General features: G+C 37.2%; 2 protein-coding genes across 3 annotated transcripts in view; one reads left to right on the top strand and one right to left on the bottom strand.

Annotated features, from left to right (window-relative positions):
• ACTL6A (actin like 6A) overlaps positions 1 to 1,473 on the top strand; it is a 31,703-nt gene extending 30,230 nt beyond the window's left edge. The window contains exon 14 of the mRNA XM_006054297.4: positions 1,002 to 1,473. Coding sequence (XP_006054359.1) covers positions 1,002 to 1,082 — 81 coding nt within the window. The 3' untranslated portion in view covers positions 1,083 to 1,473. The remainder of the gene's footprint in view (positions 1 to 1,001) is intronic.
• On the bottom strand, positions 1,001 to 19,126 carry MRPL47 (mitochondrial ribosomal protein L47). 2 transcript variants are annotated; one of them, XM_006054295.4, is made up of 7 exons: positions 18,969 to 19,126; positions 16,143 to 16,294; positions 15,558 to 15,618; positions 12,329 to 12,425; positions 6,286 to 6,416; positions 4,057 to 4,152; positions 1,001 to 2,019 (listed from the first exon to the last, which is right to left on the bottom strand). In XM_006054295.4, exons 1-7 carry the CDS (start codon positions 19,064 to 19,066, stop codon positions 1,896 to 1,898), a joined length of 759 nt encoding a protein of 252 aa, XP_006054357.1. In that variant the 5' UTR covers positions 19,067 to 19,126; the 3' UTR covers positions 1,001 to 1,895. The 2 variants fall into 2 exon arrangements, with proteins under 2 accessions (XP_006054357.1, XP_044800391.1); XM_044944456.2 differs by lacking the exon at positions 18,969 to 19,126 and having other exon boundaries at positions 16,153 to 16,290.
• Between the last annotated feature and the right edge of the window lie 53 nt (positions 19,127 to 19,179).

Below are 19,179 nucleotides of genomic sequence, written 5' to 3'. Positions count from 1 at the left end.
AGGAATCTGTTAACTTATCCATGCCTCTTCTAACACTACTCACATTAGCACTGGTCAGGACTTATCTGCAGCCCACTTAAAATTAAATCATTCTTCTTAGATTCTGGTTGCTCCCTGGCCTGTTGCTGAGGTAGAAGTCAGGAATTGGTGCCTGGGGCAGATGGTGAAGTCATGCTATTGAGGTTTGCATGTTGCTTGGACTGGCTTCCTACCCTTGAATTCAGGAGGAAATTCTTGCACTTACCTGTATCCTAAATTTAGAAAATTTCCCCTTCACCTCAGAGCAGCCAAAGTAAATGAGTACTTACGCTAAATATTTTTAAAAGCGATTAACTATTAAATGTTTTTAACTGCCCATTTATATATTTCTGGTCTATGTTTTATTTCTAGTCTCTTAGTACAAAACTGAATACGTACGAATCCACTTGAATAGTCACAGGGAACGGATTTCTCCTGCTTACACGTCTGAATAGTAACGTAGTCCAGGATCTTCCCCCTTTGGTCATTTTCCTTTCACCTTCTGTTTATTTTGTATAGTGCATGTATACTGTTGTTTGTGTACTTGCAAAACACTATCCTAGTCTGAGTTCTAAATGTTACCGTTAATCAAATGCTAGAACATTGCATAAACACTGTACCAGGATCAAGCCTTCCAACAATTTCTGTTGTTGCCATTAACCAAGCCATCATAGCTAAACTCTTCCTTCATCTTCCTTTCCCGGCATTTTCTAAGTCCTCAAGACCGTATAGAAAGATTTAATATCCTATGTAAACTTAGGTAAGGCTAAATAGTGTCTTTGGGTATTCTAGAGGAGGGCAGAAATAAGAAGGGTGTAATCTGAGTACTATTTGGGGAGAGGTATAAGAGCTCTTAAAAGATTCAGAATTGTGAAAATGAAGATATTAAAAAAATATCTTTATTTATTTCCCAATATTTATTTGGGAAATATTTATTTCCCAATAGAAAAGTACATATATGTAATTTTTCTTTCCTTTCACAGGGCACCTTTCAGCAGATGTGGATTTCCAAACAAGAATATGAAGAAGGAGGGAAGCAGTGTGTAGAAAGGAAATGCCCTTGATAAGTTCCCAAACCTCTACCTTCTGTGTCACCTTACGTTTCATAGCTTTAGTATACTCAGGAAAAGAACCACCATCTTTTGTAGAATGTTTATACATTTTTGCATATTTCAATTCCACTTAAATTTTTTAAGGCTTTAACTGGTTCTATAAATTAAAATAAGTTTGTGCTTTCCTTGAAATGGACTTATTCTTATTACAAGCATTTTATAATTTTGTATAAATGTCTATTTTCTCTAAATATTTTGCTTTCAGTAAAATGCTTTCCAACTCTGTTTAGTATATTACCAGTGGATTGGTAGAATTGCTTTTTATTGACTAGTAAAACTTATTGCCTATGCTTTTTACATTAGGCTTTTAAAATTAAATAAAAATTACTAGCCATTCCAGAAATATTTTTTTGGACTGTTGTGTTGTAACTTGCTACTTTAAATACTAAATGTGTTTATCATTGTACCCACTGTTTATTTAAACAGAATTCATAGCTCCTTCATATCTAGTAACAATAGTAGTTAAGGTTACCTGAATTCCAAAATTACCATTTTGCCTATTTGTTATAGCAGCTGGTATCACTTTCCCACTCTAAGATGCAGGCAGTTAATTAAAAGTCTGCTTAGACACAGCATTTATAAAATGGAAATTTAATCTGAACTTTATATCTGATTTGGACCACTTCCAAAATTAGCATGCCATAATAACTCTTAAAACAATCGACAGTCCTTTGACTAAAAACACAAGTTATTTATAAACCACTTAGTATTTACTTTTGTATGTAATCCAAGAAAAACAAAATGGTAAATTATGGTTAAGATGTCTTAGGCAGCACTTGACTTCTGGGCTTCAGAAAGATGTGGAAACTTTTTCTGAAGAAACTTTTCCTTCTTTCGTGCTAAACTTATCTTCCTTGCTTTGATGCGGGCTTGCTTCTCAATTCTCAATCTAGGAAAATAAAAGCATAACAGCAGTTTATACAAAATGATTTCCCTGTTACTCAGTACTGTCAACATGTCCAAATCAATTACTTAAAGACCTCAATCATGCCAGTCTCTGTATTAGGTGTGCCATGTTTATTATTAAACTTGAATAACCACTGTAAACCTACACAAGTCAAAGATAAGCATGAGGTCTAGTGGTTAAGACTGTGCTTCCACTGCAGGTTCGATTTGGGGAACTAAGATCCCAAATGCCATTTGGTGCGGCCACAGAAACTGATTGCATCTATAACCCTGCACCAGTTCTCTTTGCTACTTTATAACTGGAAAGTAAGAACAGATCTCATGAGTCTGCAACAAACAGGGCTTTCTCCTTTATTTTAGAAATAATGTAATTTTATTGAATACATTAGATTTTTTTTATGTCCTACATCCTGAGACATTTAGAAATTTCCTAATTTCAAATAGCACCCAGTCCAGCATCATTTCCCCTATGCTGAGAGAATAAAACCATGCTAAGAGATGATGCTTAGTGCTTGTTGGACTTGCCACTGAGTTGGCCTCTACCTATCAGCATCCTGGGACATTAGGCCTTCATGCCTCAGCTAAAATGCTGACCTCTAGAGTCATTTTGAAATCATCAAAATTGCAAATAATAAATTCATGGATGCCAGGCCTCTACTGTATTTAAACTGAAATATAACAATGCAGTTAAGGTATTGAATTTCAACTGCCATACAACAATGAAAAGCAGCCACAACTATACATATCCCTGCCGTCTTGAGACTCCTACGCAAGGTTTACTATTCTTGAGAATGTTCAATAATTCAATTTGATGAAGACAGATTGCACTAGGGCAGAAACTGAGAGTAGAAAGGACAAATTCTGGAGACACTCTTGCAGGAAGTTAAATCACTGAATATAAAGCATTTCTAGGAACTAATGGAGGTAACAGAATTCCAGATAAGCGATTTAAAATCCTAAAGGTTGATGCTGTTAAAGTGCTGCACTCAATATGCCAGCAAATTTGGAAAACTCAGCAGTGGCCACAGGATTGGAAAAGGACAGTTTTCATTCTGATCTTGAAGAAGGGCAATACCAGAGAATGTTCAAACTACCGTATAATTGTGCTCATCTCACATGCAAGGTTATGCTTTTAAAGGTCCTTTTGTTTTTTCATTATGGAAACAAGCTTTGAGAGGAAAAAATTAATCTTTAAAAGAATTAATGCTGAAAGGTGGCTGCATTATCTAAGGCAGTTGTTAAAAGCTGTGGTTCTTGTTCTGCTAGGATTTTCCCCTTAAATTTCCAGCTGCTTTTCTGCCTTGAATTCTGATCTGTAGCACCTTTAGCCAGTAACCAGGCAATTTTCCCCACCTTGTTTCTGCAGCCACAGTCCTGGATGTTAAGTGGCACTCTCACCCCAGAAAGCAGACACTGGCGATTATTTTCCTGTTCAATTGCAATTCTGGGGATTAAAACTCTTCTCAGGCTTCTGTCTGTTTTTGGATGTGGATCCAGTGTTTTCAAATAGCTGTTTCTAAAAATCTTGTTTTTATAGTTCTCAGCTTGTAACCATTTCACTCATCACCCAGGTAACCACTGCACTCTACTGCAACAGAAGCCCTATTTCTCCCTCTTCAATAACAAACCTGCTATGCAAAGTATCTGGAAATCACCATTTTGCAGGATAACATGAATTCAGATATACTACAATCGGCTCCTTTCCTCACCCAAGCACCCTCTCATTTCATCATTCCTGCAATAACATGAGCTCACATTCTATGCAGCTGAAGTGTATGGAACTTTAACATTACAAAAAGATTTAAACAACTACTTACATATATTGATGAAGAGAAAGTAAAACTTCTGAAAGGATATACATTAAAATGTTAGCAGCTATTCCTGGATGGTGAAATTATGTAAGACTTTTTAACCTATTTTTCTAGTTTTTCCACAACAAACATGTATTAGTCATATAAAAGCTTAACACACACTGTCTGATGTAAAGACGTGTTTTAGCGCTAAGGGTACTTGTGCTCACCTGACAAAACGTTCCACGTAGGGCATTGCAAAGAATCGTTTTCTATTGTATCTTTTATTTAGGTACCAAGGTATAGGCCACTGCTTGAACTTGTGCCTGCCACGAAAACAAAAAGGTATCACTCTACAGAAAACATGTAACAGATTTTCACTTTTTACAGATTTAGCCTTCTTTGGACTAGATATGTTTTCAATAAATTGTAATTGGCTTTTTAAAGATTTTAAAATTTTTATACAGTTCACATTATGAAATATTCTAAACTAAGAGGTATCAGACACTCATGAAGCCACTATAAAACTGCAAGCATTAATATTTTGCAATGCTTGCTTCAGATCACTCTTTTAAAAATACATATATAATAAGTTTAGAAACACAAAAGTTCTCTACTTTCACAATAGCTTCCAGTCATAAACTGGAGTGTATCATTACCAGATATATTCTGTAATTTTCCTACATACATACATGTGTGTACTAACTTTATATATTTACACATACACGTGTATATACACATACAATTTGAAACACTGATACTCACATGTATACATTTTATGTTTTTAAAATGTAATAAATTTCACCAAGTGATTTAAGTATCTACCTATGTATGCCTCAACATAACAAAACCTAAAAAATAATGCTAAGTGGGAAAAAAGGAAATTGTGAATTCATACTATAACATTGGAAAATATTTCAATTAAAAAAGTAACAGAAGGATTAATTTCAGGGCATTTAACCAATCTTTTGGAATTGTAATGTTTGATTTTAATAAGCTACATTGGTTAATAAGATGACGTAACTGCTTTGTTTACTACTTTAACTCCAGAAAAGTTAAAAAGCAAGAATTTTTAAACTTTAACAAGATTAGCACTCTTACAGACTCTAAAATTGACACTTTCTATCCCCTATCCTCACCCTTTCTATCTAACCTCAGCTTGGATTAATCTCAATACATTTTTGTAGAAAATAGATCAAAGTTCTTAGGCAGATATTTTGGCAATTCCTCTCTTTTCTGCACTGAATCACACAGTTACAGACTACACAGCCACTCACCTAAATTTGGCTCCAAGCTACCCCGTTACCACAAACTCCATTAAAAGAATTACATGGAGTTAAAAGAATCTACCGGACTTTCCAATGCAGGGGACACGGGCTTGATCCCTGGTCCAGGAGGATTCCTCATGCTGCAGAACTAAGCCTGTGCAGCACAACTACTGAGCCCGCACTCAAGAGCCTGCGAGCTTCAACTGCTGAGCCCCCATGCTGCAACTACAGAAGCCCCAGTGCCTAGAGCCTGTGCCCTGCAACAAGAGAAGCCGCCACAACGAGAAGCCCACACGCTGCAACGAAGAGTAGCCCCGACTCGTCACAACTAGAGAAAAGTCCATGTGAAGCAATAGAAGACCCAGCTCAGCCAAAAATAAAATTAATTAAAAACAAAATAATCTACCAAATGCATAAGCACTATTATGCAGTGTAATTTCAAGAGTACAGAGAAGGTCTCCAACCACCAAAATTCCTTCCTCATCTTGACTGATGTTTAAATTTCTAATGATGCTTCCTTTCGGCAGTTCAACCCAAATGCAAATAAGCCCCTGGAAGACAGAATACACTGGGTCTTCTCAATTTCTCATAGCTCAGTGTGAATGTTTATTACCAGATTCTTTCCCAAAGTCTGACAGGACTTTGGAAATGGACCCAGGAGACAAGATGTCACAGAAGTGGAAAGATGTAATGAAAATAAATTGTTTCAACATTTGGACTAGGGCCTATCCTAAGGGCAATGGGGCAAACTTGAGACTGGTCCACATGGTCTTATTCCTCGAGAACTTCTTCAAATAGTTTCAGGTTCTCAATGGGTGAAGAGGATAGGTGTGTCCTACAATGAGCTTCATGGGATTTATAACCCTCTGAAATTACACGTGCATATGTAAAGTTTTCTGGGGAAAGGATCTATAATTTTCATCAGATTCTCAAAAGGTCATATGATTCACTTAAGATTAAGAACCACTCCTATGAAGAACCTATAAATAACTGAACCATGGGAATGCCATGGGGATGCCAAGGGATACCAGACAAAGCTACCTTCATTCACATCCTGAAGTTCCAGAGGGATCTGGGGACCTCTGTTTATATTAGCTACATCTCTATAATGTATCCAGATATTCTTAAAAGATACTGGACAGAGGATGAGGCATGGGACTTCACTCTCATCTCAGAAGAGCTACTATGTACCAGATGATTCTTCCAAAGATGTCTCTTCTCCAAGCACCGGGTCTAGGCTTTTCTTGACCAGTCTGAAGAAGTCTGAGGGCATCTTCCCTTTCCTGGACAACTTTATCTAATGCATCCATGGAGTCTACTACCTGAGAAAAGAATACAGAAATACAGTTTCAACAATCATCCATGACAGCATTCCAAAGAAAGAGAACACATAAGGACTATGCTACAGAAAATCTATGATGAATCTTTTTGTCAAAGAACCATTCTGTCAAATATTTTCTAAAAATATTTTTGGCTTAGGTACGCATATACATAGGTGTCTGTAGTATCACTTTCTGTAACTTTTTTTAAAGTTTAATTAAAAATTATTGAGCTCAAATTTCCGTATGTTACTTTTTTTGAGTAGGATACACTTGCCCAGATTCCTTTGGAGACCCAATTTGACTCATCATTTCAAAACTCAATGAGCTATTACAAATGCTAACAATTAGTGCCTTTCAGATAGTAAACCTGCGTTCTGGCCTTAGTGTGTCCCAAACACTGACACGGATATTTTGACCTGCTTAACTCACAGCCACACTGAACAGCTGAATCCACATGCTACTTCCTTTCAACCACATGAAAATTCATGGGAAATAAGATGAGTAAGAACAACAAATCCTATTTTGAGGACAAACTTAGAGGAGCGAAGGGATCACAGTGATCAGAGCCTAATACAAAGTCTCTGACCCTCAGGAACTCAGTAAACCTGGCTGCTGACTGACTACATTAAAGAGTCTGCCCAAGGTCAGAGCTAAGGCTCCTAACTGAAATCTAATGTTAGCTCACACGGACAGAAAATAAATGGTTACTAAGAACACAGAGCTAACATCCAGTTATTCATGTTACTGCTAACAGATAAGAAAGAAAATCAGAAGTATCAATTAGATACACCTCTTTCAAAAAAGTCACTCTCAAAGAGCTTTCTTTTCTAGTTTATAACTTTCCCAGAGGCAAGAGTGTCCTTGTATAGTTCCCAAAGTTTCAGCTTATATCTTAAATTGAGCATAATTCTTTTAAAATTTTTCTTGATAAATTTTCATTAGTAGTATGTCACAAAAGTGCTGAGAAAATTGCATATATTTGATGTTAAAAATTATAATCACTTTCAGTTTATCTGGAGAAAACTTTTATATTTTAAATTCTAATTAAGAAAATACTGTACATATGATCTACTGGGCTGAAGTTCACCTCTAAAATACATCTTTGAAAGCAAGGAGAGGGAATCATCTACTATTGAAGTTTAATAAAAGTCTTAGAACAGCACCATTCTAGCAAGAGTTTTTTCATCAAACAAACAATGAGCTAGTTATAAACAGCCAATCCACTTAAAAGAGTCTCTGAAGCATAACTTTCCTTAAAAGCAGAGTTGGCAAACATACCTAAAAATAAAATCACATTACTTTACAAATGTTTTGCAGCAATGAAAACATGTACCACAACTCAGACCTTAGTTTCTAAATATACCATTTTCCATTCAAAGGAAGCAGGGTTCCATTGTAAAATGGCTGATTCCAGGGCTGAGGCAGAAAAAGTACAAGATGAATCCAGCATATCCTGCTATTCCTCATCAAAGACTGATGAGAACACAGAGGCCAGCTGGAATAACCCACAATGGCCAAATCTGGAATGACAATACTAAAGGATTTTAACTCACTGAATCAGGTTGGAATCCATGAATCAAGAAAAAAAAGGGAAAGGAAGATAGAAGAAATGGAGAAAAGGAAAAGCCCTTCCTTACAGAAGAAAGCTAACTAATAAGTAGAATGAACAATGAAATTAGACAATCACCATTTAGCAAACATCACAGTAATAACTGATTGAGGCATGAATCATCAAGCCTCAATGGATGGATGCTAAAACCAATGAGTTACAAGTTTGAGGATTTACATGTTCTCAAAATAAAGAAAAGTTAGTAACTATACAGTGAAGAAACCTGACACCACAATAACCAACCTACTAATGCTAAGAACTTCAATAACAGAATGTATCAACACTGCATGCCTCCTCACCTGATGCACTGTGAAGAATACAGCATCACATCTATGACATTCCTGCCAATCATGATTATTATCATGAGAAATATCACACAAGCCCAAATTGGCCCATTCTCTTCAACAATGTCAATGTCACGAAACACAAAGAAAGACTGAGTAATCAGATTAAAGGAGAGTCAAGAGACAAAACTGAAAACATATCAGTCAGGATTTTCTTTGCTATAAAGGATATATTGGGATAACATGAAATTTCAATAAGATCTTTTTTGGGGGGCAGGGCAATATACATTTAAATACCTACAGGTAAAGGGATATCACATATAGAACTTATTCTTAAACAGCTGAGGAAAAATGTATTTTTGTAGAGAGGAGGCAGAGAAGGATAAAGCAAACTTGGTTAAGTATCCACACGGAATCTGGCTGAAGGAGGCCTTTTTGTATTGTTCTCATAATTTTTCTGTCAGTCTCATATTTTATCAAAATAAAGTTAAAAAAATCCAAATATGATGCAACTCAATTTTTATAAAGGCAGATTAAACTTCCCCATAATTAGGGTAAATAACTGAGATTTTATCCCACCCCTTCTTTGACCCTCTGCAGGGATACCCAGATCCTAACAGTGGTGAGCAGTGTGGGGAAAGAAACCTGAAGCAGTTGAGGTTAGGAAGCAAGACTGAAGCAATTACAAAAAGCTGGGTTCCAATCTCACTGCCTTACTATGGAATGGAAAAAACACCAATAAAGAGCTGACCTTGAAAGCGCTTTACGGATAAACAAACAAATCTAACTAAATAAAACAAAACCTCTAAATGGAAGAAATAATTGCAGATCTGCATTTACTGATGTGGGAAAATTTCTAAAATATATTAGTAGAGAATGTAAGTCTCAGAAGAGTATATACAATATAAATAAATGTATGTAAATAAAAATAATCAGGCACATTTCTATATGCAGAGAAAAATTCTGATGGATATATAGGAAATACACAGGATTGATTACCTCAATGGAAATAAAGGAATGGAAATAAAGACACCAAGTGATTTCTTGTTAATGATGAAGAAAACCTAACTTAAGTAACAGTGACCTTTTCACAGTAATGTTAAAGTACTCAAACTGCTGAATACAGGAGGGAAACGATGGTGGAGGAGGAGGAAGTGGAGCTCATCTCCCCCCCCTCCCCACACACAATGTGGAACAATTCTCAAAGAAAACTAACTGGCAACTGCAGATCTCCTGTACCACCAAAGCTGCATGGAAGATCTCCATGTAACCAGAGAGAAGGCATCAGGTCCAGTATCTGTGCCCCTGGGAGGGATCTATAAGGAAGAGCAGGTCCACATGGGCAGACCTTCAACCTGGAGAGGGAGTGGATCAACCTATAATTTGGGCACTCCCATGCCAGTCCTAGGGTCCTACATGAGGAGTCAAGCCCTCTAGCCTGCTGGATAATCTGCAAAGACAGAATAATGGAAAACACCCAATCAAAACAGCAGACAGACAAATGAAAAAAATGAAAGCAACCTATGAGGTCTATGGGATGATCACAGAGTGTTCCAACTTGTGCATAACAGGGATTCTGAATCCTTAACAGATTGGGATTCTGAAAACAGAGAGGGAGAAGGGAATCAAAAAATATTATTTGAAGAAATTACCAATGAAATTCCTAAACTCAAAGAAGGAAACAGATATCAAGGTACAGGAAGCACAGAGAGGGTCCTAAACAAGATGAACCCAAACACACCCAAACTAAGACATACCATAATTAAAATGACAAAACTTAAAAGAATTTTAAAGGCAGCAAGAGAAAAGTCAGTTACTCAAAAATTCATGGAGCTCCCCTAACACCAGAAGGGAGTGCCACAATATACTCAAGCCCTGAAAGGTGAAAATCCTACAACCCAGGTATTCCACCCTGCAAGATTATGATTTAGAATAGAAAGAGAAGGAATTTCTCAGAAGAGTAGCAAAAACTAAAATAACTCATACACCATATAAAAAATACACTGTATAAAAAAAAATGAACTCAAAATGGTTTAAAGGCCTAAATAAAAGACATGCCATCATAAAACCCCTCGAAGAGATCACAGGCAAAATGTTCTCAGACATAAATTGTAGCAATATATTCTTAGGTCAGTCTCCCAAGGCAAAGGAAATAAAAGCAAAACTAAACAAATGGAACATAATCAAATGTAAATGCTTTTAACCATCAACAAAATGAAAAGACAACATATGGAACCGGAGAAAATATTTGTAAATGATGGGACTGACAAGAGGTTAATATCCAAAATACAAAAGAGCTCACACAACTCAATATCGAAAAAACAAACAACCCAATCAAAATATGGGGCAGAAAACCTAAATAGACATTTCTCCAAAGACAGAGAGATGACCAACAGTCACATGAAAAGACGATCAACATCCCTAATGACTAAAGAGAAGCAAATCTAAACCACAGTGAGGTATCACTTCAAGTTGGCCAGAATGGCTACCATCAAAATGTCTGCAAATAATAAATGCTGGAGAGGGTGTAGAGAAAAGGGAACCCTTCAAAACTCTTGGTGGGAATGTAAACTGGTGCAGCCACTATGGAAAATACTTTTCCTTAAAAAAAAACTAAAAACAGCACTACCGTATGACCCAGCAATCCCACTCCTGGGCATATTTCTGGAAAAAAGAACTGTAATTTGAAAAGATACATGCACCCCAATGTTCACAGCAGCACTATTTGCAACAGCCAGGACATGGCAGCAACTGGAGTGCCCACCAACAGACAACTGGCCTAGGAAGATGCGATATACATGTATACACACACAACGACACAATGGAGTTATTACTCAGACACAATAAGAACAAAATACTGTCATTTACAGCAACACAGGTGAACCTAGGAAATATACTTAGTGAAGTTAGAAAAAGACAATTATGGTATCCCTTACCTGTGGAATCTAAAAAATAATACAAATTACTCTCTAATATGAAACAGAAACACACTCACAGGCACAGAAAACAAGCTTATGGTTACCAAAGAGGAGAGGGCGTGGGGAGAAAAGTAAATAAGGAATATGGAATTAACAGACAAAAACTACTATACATAAAATAGATAAGCAACAAGGATTTACTGTCTTGCACAGGAAATTATGTTCAATTTCTATAATAACCTATAATGGGAAGCAATGTGGAAAAAGAAAAATATATATATAAAACTGAATCACTATGGTGTACACCTGAAACAATTTTATAAATTAACTATACTTTAATTAAAAACTTAATTAAAATGGTTAAGATGGGGCTCCCCTGGTGGTTTAGTGGTTAAGAGTCTGCCCTGCAACAATGCAATGGACACTGGTCTGATTCCTGGTCGGGGAAGATCCCACATGCTGCACAGCAGCTAAGCCCATGCGCCACAGCTACTGAATCCCACGGGCCCAAGAGCCCGTGCTCTGCAACGAGAGAAGCTGCAGCAAAGAGAAGCCCATGTACTGCAACTAGAGAAAGTCCCTGCATAGCAACAAAGACCCAGAACAGGCAAAAATAAGTAAATATTTTTTTTAAATGGTTAAGATAGTAACACTTCTGTTGTAGGTTTTTTATACCAATTATTAAAAAAGCATTAAACAAATTTGACCTAGTGGGTACAGAAGTAGTTAAACCAGAATTAGAAATCTAAGATGGTGCAGGTACTTCAGAAAACAGCTGGACTGTTTTCTAAAATGTTAAACACTGATTTAGCACACAACACAGCAATTTGACTCCTAGGGATCTACCTAAGATAGGTCCATGCACATTTGGGGGTTATAGGTAGAAACGGGAATGACTGAAGATGGGTCTGAGATTTCCTTTTGGGAGGATGGAAATGTTCTAAATTAGATAGTAGTAATAGTTGCTTAAGAATGTAGATTTCTTAAAAATCAAGCAGAAATTGAAAGAAACCTACTTGCCAAGAATTGTAGGAACCATATGCTCACACCTTTTAGCTTTTACCCCACAATCAGCAGTCTCCAGACTCCCACAAATCTCACCTTTTCTAAGCGCTCCGGGCTTGGCATTGGCAGCCTCTGCCGCTTAGCTTCCTGCTCTAGAGTTAGAAGCATGTTTCTTTCTTTCAGGAGAACATACCTATATCAAAAACAGAACTAGTAATGCTATTCTGTAGTTATATTAATAAAATTGTGGATTTTGACATCAAAATTAATAATCTGTACTCAAAAGTCCTTTAGAATAATCCTTTAAACAGAGCTATATCTAGTCTCACTCATTTGTTCACTAAATTTTCCAAGTGCCACATACTGTATTAAGGAAGTACCAGAAGAGTTACAAACAAGCATACAATATAGTCCCCACATTCCAAGCGCAAAGAGCAGATGGAAGGCAACTAACACCTGTTCAATTCCTATTTTAAGCATATTATATACATTTATTTCCGGAGAAGGCAATGGCACCCCACTCCAGTACTCTTGCTTGGAAAATCCCATGGAGGGAGGAGCCTGTTAGGCTGCAATCCATGGGGTCGCTAAGAGTCGGACACGACTGAGCGACTTCACTTTCACTTTTCACTTTCATGCATTGGAAAGGAAATGGCAGCCCACTCCAGTGTTCTTGCCTGGAGAATCCCAGGGACGGGGGAGCCTGGTGGGCGCCGTCTATGGGGTCGCACAGAGTCGGACACAACTGAAGTGACTTAGCATAGCATAGCATACATTTATTTCACTGAATTCTCACAATAATTCTGAGGTTGGAATCATTTCCACTTTCTAAATGAAGAAACTAAAGCTAAGACAAGTAAGGTATTTGGGGGGCATGTAGCTAATTCAGCTAAATCAAATCGTGACCTCCTTGTGTATAAATCCATTCTATTTTTAGCCCATATGCCCCCTCCACAACTGTAATGTGCTGTGGTGTATTAAGTGGTATAGACAACAAGTACCAGAGAATTAAGTGGGAGAGATGAGACATTCCTTCTGGCCAAGATGGTCAGGGAAAGCATCAAAGAGATGGGATAAGTTAGGCTGGAAAGAAAACCAAAGCAAACACAAATACTGAGATCAAAACATGAAGTGGCAAAGCTTGAATGGGAGTGAGTTTTGTGAATAAATTATGTTTGACTGAGAAGTAGAGCTGGAAGAAAGGAAATAAACATGGGGGGCAGAGAACACGACACAAAGGAACTGGGCTACTTTTTGGTGTGGAAGAAGACAATTTGGAGGGGAAAAGTGGCAGAAGATAAATGATTTGGTTTTAGCCAGGATGGATTGAAACTGCCTTAACTCTTTACCAATAAGTGGCAGTAAACATGCTGTAAGACAACACAGTTTTTATAATGAATCTGTGCTGTTACATGTAACATATCTGACACCAAATGAGGGTTTTTCCTTCTTATATTGTCTTTTCTAACACAACTTTTCCAACTCCTCTGATACTAACTACCTGAAGTTAGTGCCAGATTCCACAAACATAAGGATTCGGTCCCACAAGAAAGACTGCCCCACTTTAGATGCCAATAATGATTTCTAGGCCTTGCATATATCTGACAGACCTGCTCTAAGTTAGGGGTTCCAAAAACCCTCTCCTTGGGTTTGATAATTTGATAGAACAGCTCACAGAACTGAGGAAAGCACTTTACTCTCTGGTTTATTATAAAGGATACAACTCAGAAACAGCCAGGTGGAAGAGACGCACAGGACAAGAAACAGACAAGGGGTGCAAAGCTACCCTGCCTTCTCAGGGCACAACACCCTCCCAGAACTTCCATGTATTTACCAGCTTAGAAGGTCTACAAACCTAGTTGTTTAGGGTCTTTTAATCATGCGGGCATGACTGATTAAATCACTGGCCACTGGTGACTGAACTCAATCTCTAGACCCTCCTCCTCCCAACTCCTCCCAGAGGTGGGCATGGTAGTGAGGCTGAATTCTTCACCCTCTAATCATGCCTTGGTCTTTCCTGAAGCTGTGCACAACGCCCTCCCTGCCCACTTCACCTCTGAGAGTTGTTTAATTGGAACAAAAGACACTTACATCACTCAGGCAATTACAAGGAATTAAGGAGCTATGTGTTAAGCCATCAGAGACAAAAGACAAAGTATATTATTTCTTATTGTATCACAAGAACAAGCCTGTAGTATTAGTGATCTTATAAGCATTTTACAGATCTTTAATCTGCCATGAAAGATAAACCACCCTTTAAATCAAGGGATAAAACTTTAACCGCCTACTACAGTGCCTGGACAAGCAGCAGCGCTGAGTGAACGGGGCGTGGTGAGAGAACAAGGTGGCTAAGAAGTGGCAAGCACCGCTCCATTCGGACCAGCCAAGTGTCCCCATGTCGGTGACCTACATGTAGGAATGTAGGTTCAGTGCTGCAACACCACAGGTCTGATTTTACAAGAAGAGCCAGAAGTCCTTATTTTTGTGTTAAACTTCCCAATTTTTAAAACACAGTACAGTCCAAACAAATGTATCTTTGGGCTAAATATAGTCAATGAATGCAGAGGGTGGGGGTGGGGTCAAAAGGTACAAATTTCCAGTTATAAAAGGAAAAAGTCATGGGGATGTAAGGTACAGCATGGTGACTATAGTTAGTAATACTATATTGCATAACTGAAAGTACCTCAGAGAATGGATCCTGAAAATCCTCACCACAAAGAAAAAAAATTGCTGTAACTATGTACAGTGACAGTATTAACTGGACTTATTGTGATCATTTTGCAATACATACCAATACTGAAGCATTACACTGCACATCCAAAACTAATATAATGTTATGTCAATCATACCTCAATTTATATTCAATATATGTATATATACAAATCAACTGTCTTAAATCCTCTCAACTCTAATTCATCAGGAGAACCTGCCAGCAAAACCTACCTACATTTCTAGTTAAGTGCATCCTCCTACACACTTTCTCAAAGCAATTAAGCTAAAGCTTCCAGGCCATGCAAAATAATTAAAAGGAAGAAGACCGACATATGGCCAATTCATCCCCATTCTGGCTCATTAGTTCCCTGGAATTGGTAGTATGACTGGTAGCAGTTACAGTAAAACTTCTGAACTCCCAACTCACTCTGACACGTCTCTCATAATGTAACTTAACCTCTGGAGTACTTATAAAAATTTCAATGATCTTATATATCACCAATGGTACTATAAATCATTTCACTTAATTTCTTACATCAGATCAAGTTTATATCTCATTATTATACTATAACTGCCTCAAACTCTTAGATGTTAATGCACTCAGTATACTTACCAAAGTTTATGTAAATCTTCATTACTTTTGTTCCTTAACTGCTGACAGGTCCATGAAGCTCCTATTAAAGTGATAAACTCATAACGTGAAATAATTTTCTAGTTACGTGTCCTTTGACAAATTACTTAATCTCTCTAAACCTGTTTCCTTATCTATAAAATATATAATAGCTTTCTATACTATAGTACAATATATAATTAGGACTTAATTGTGATTAAATTAGATATTAGTAATGTGACTGGCAATAGCATTCACAACATGTATTAGTATAAAATATATTTTCAGTCTAATGTCAAAATACTATTCTGATAAATTAATATTCAATTATCTCTAAAAGAGTGAAATCTAAAACAAACCCCAAACCTCACTTCAGTTAATATACAACCCACTTCTCTTCTAAATCTTTTGTCAACCTGCCAAGGAATAGTTTACTATTATACTGTCCTTCTATTTTTCTCTAACAGACATTCCCAAAGGAACTGAAAAAAGAAAATAACATAAGTAATTCCCAAACTGGATAAATAATCCAAATATGATAGAAGGTTTAATAAATATATTTAATACTGGTCAACCCAAATATCTCACCAGATTTCACCTTTTCTTCCCCCCAATTCTTTGGGTCGTCAAAAAATTCTTCCAGTCCTCTCCTAGACAATGTGGTCTGAAGTAATCTACACTGGTGAAAAGATGTGACATTTGGTGTATTCTTAGTCAACAGACTCAGAGAAAACCTGCAACTGAACATATATGAACAAGTGATTAAAGTTTCATGACATCTGGATTTTATAGACAATAAATGGAATCATTTCCTCATTTACAATGTCAAAAAACCAACTTAGGGTTTCTGCACAAGAAACAATAAACTCATAAAATGCTTTAAAAATTATTTTTAATATCCCCAGTATAGATGCTGCTATCCTATAATTTAGAACATAATTTCAGAGATAATATATTGACTAATTATATTTTACCATAACATTTTTAGCTCCTTCATATGCTGCTGGTGGGCATCTAAGTAGATAAAAGTATTCTGAAGTTTAATTTTGCAACACATCTGAGGCCCAGTGACTCCTCCTTTAAGCCAGTAATTTCACTGGATTTAGAAATTTCAACTAAAGAAAATGATCACATATGGGAATTGATAAATCAAAATGTCTATTGTGGTGATCATTTTGAAATGTATGAAAATATTAAATCATTTGTTGTACACCTGAAACTAATATATGTCAACTACACTTTTAAAAAGTCTACTAAAGCATTATATATGAGAACAAAAAGCTGACAATAATGTAAATGTGCAACTTGGAAATGGTTAAAATAATTATTGTGCATCTGCATGAAAATTTATTATGTAGCAATCTAAAAGTCATACTTATAAACAATATTTAATGACCTGGAGAAATAATTTAAAATACAATAATGAAATGTATCACAAGCGCTGTATTCCTACCAAAAAAAAAAATCTAACCTGAATCTAATCATGAACAAGCAAGCAGACAAATCCAAATGAAGGAATATTCTAAAGAGGTTGACCTTATTAAAGAAATATTAATAACATGAAAGAGAAAAAAAGAAACTTTTGGATTAGACTAAAAAGATATGACAATTAACATGATAAATGATCACTGATTGGACCATAAATAAAAAAAGTAAGAAAGAAAAAATATTCCCAGTGTGATCATTGTAGTATTGTGGTCAAGACATTTCTTGTTTTCAGGAAATTCATGCTGAAACGTCACGATGCTTGCAACTCGGACACGCCTCAAATATTTCAGAAGAATAAAAGCACGGATATAAAAAGTATAAAAAATGTGACAAAATACTGGGGAGTGATTAATATAAGTGAAGAGTATATGGTTATTCTTTGTACTACTTCTACAACTTTACTTTTGGTTGGAAATTGAAAAAAAAAGTTGGCAAAACAAGGGTAGAATATAAAAATGCATGTAAATATGATCCTGACTTTATTTAAAAATTACATGTATGTGTATATTCTGAAAGTGAAAAAGAAGAAAACCTGTTTATCTCTGGATGGTAAAACAATAGTTGATATTTACTTTATTTTCAAAACACTTTACCTTATTTTCCAAGTGAAAGTGAACGTGAAGTCACTCAGTCGTGTCCGACTCTTTGCAACCCCATGGACTGTAGCCTATCAGGCTCCTCCGTCCATGGGATTTTCCAGGCAAGAGTGCTGGAGTGGATTGCCATTTCCTTCTCCAGGGGATCTTCCTGACCCAGGAATCGAATCCGGGTCTCCTGCATTGCAGGCAGACGCTTTACCATCTGGGCCACCAGAACGTGAACGTGAAGTCGCTCAGTCGTGTCCGACTCTTTGCGACCCCATGGACTGTAGCCTACCGGCCTCCTCTGTCCATGGGATTTTCCAGGCAATAGTACTGGAGTGGATTGCCATTTCCTTCTCCAAGGGATCTTCCCAGCCCAGGGATCGAACCTGGTCTCCCATGTTGTAAACAGACGCTTTACCGTCTGAGCCATCAGGGAAGCCCTTATTTTCCAAAGTGTCTGTAACTGAACGGATAACTTAATAGTAATGATAAAAATCTAAACTTATTTTTAAGGAAAAAGGATGATGAGATGGAAGAGACAATTGGTTCAAGTCTGCTACTTTTCAAGTTACAACCCCTGAATCTCTGCAAATAAAAAAAAACAAACCCAAACCACTGCTTATCTCTGAGGTTAATGTAAGGAATTACATTATAGCTGAGAGATGCCCAATAACTGTGCTGGATTCAAGAGCACACACATTACTTCCTTTTGGGAAAAAAAAAACCCAATAATTTGTAAAATTCAACTCATTAAAAACAAAAGCTAATAACAGGGAGGTAATCGTACAGCTTAACGTCAAACGTGATCTGTCTGTCCAGAAGACAAGCGGTCTTTCTAGTAATAACCACCGTGCGTAGTCTATTCTTTTCTCACACCTGCAAGGCGACTTTCAGTTCACTCGGCTTTCATTTATTTACTCAAAACTTACTGAACACCTCTTTTTGACAGGCTCTGGGAGTACACATCCCGTTCCCCACTTTTTAATCTACTGAAACCTGACAGAGCGCTCAGTTCCATAGCCAAAAGCTCTTCAGTGAATTTTTTTTGAAAACTCAAGTCAAGCAGGATGCTTCCGCACCTCCACATTTAATTAAACAAATACTGGGTTTCTACAGACCCTGAGAACTGCCTGGTCTACAGTAAGTGGCAACAAAATGTTTGAGGAAGACACGGACATGTCGCAGGTGAGAGACTTCTCCAAGGTCACTGACTCCTCACGATGGTGGGCTCACGTCCAGCCATCAAAGCCGCCTTCCCGGCCCAAAGCGTTTTCAGCATGTCAACAACCAAACAAGATCCAAAGTTGGGGACGTGGACAGACCTACTCCTCAAATAACTTACCCTGTGTTAGCAAGGGCCTGAGAACTTATTAACGGCGTAGAAGCCTTCAGAGCGGCTGAGACTCTTCTGCAGAAAACAGCCAAACTGGCAGCAGCCATCTTTTCTCATCAGCAAGCGCACCGCATTTCCGCCAAAACGGTGTCACTTCCGGAGTCTCACGCCGACCGGAAGGCGAGAACGGGAATTGACTTTGCCCTCAGTCAACATGGCT

This window comes from Bubalus bubalis, chromosome 1 (genome assembly GCF_019923935.1).
Source record: "Bubalus bubalis isolate 160015118507 breed Murrah chromosome 1, NDDB_SH_1, whole genome shotgun sequence".
NCBI classification, from domain to species: domain Eukaryota; kingdom Metazoa; phylum Chordata; class Mammalia; order Artiodactyla; family Bovidae; genus Bubalus; species Bubalus bubalis.
The sequence above is the reverse complement of the archived record's forward strand: the minus strand, read 5'-3'. Positions and strand labels throughout refer to the sequence as shown.

Excerpts from the sequence above, each read along its gene's own strand:
- MRPL47 (XM_006054295.4), bottom strand. The coding sequence starts at position 19,066 with ATGGCTGCTGCCAGTTTGGCTGTTTTCTGCAGAAGAGTCTCAGCCGCT. Across the intron at positions 16,295-18,968 it reads CAGGCCCTTGCTAACACAGG|TTGCAGGTTTTCTCTGAGTC; the intron begins GTAAGTTATTTG and ends ATATATGTTCAG. Across the intron at positions 15,619-16,142 it reads GGAAGAAAAGGTGAAATCTG|GAGCTTCATGGACCTGTCAG; the intron begins GTGAGATATTTG and ends TCACTTTAATAG.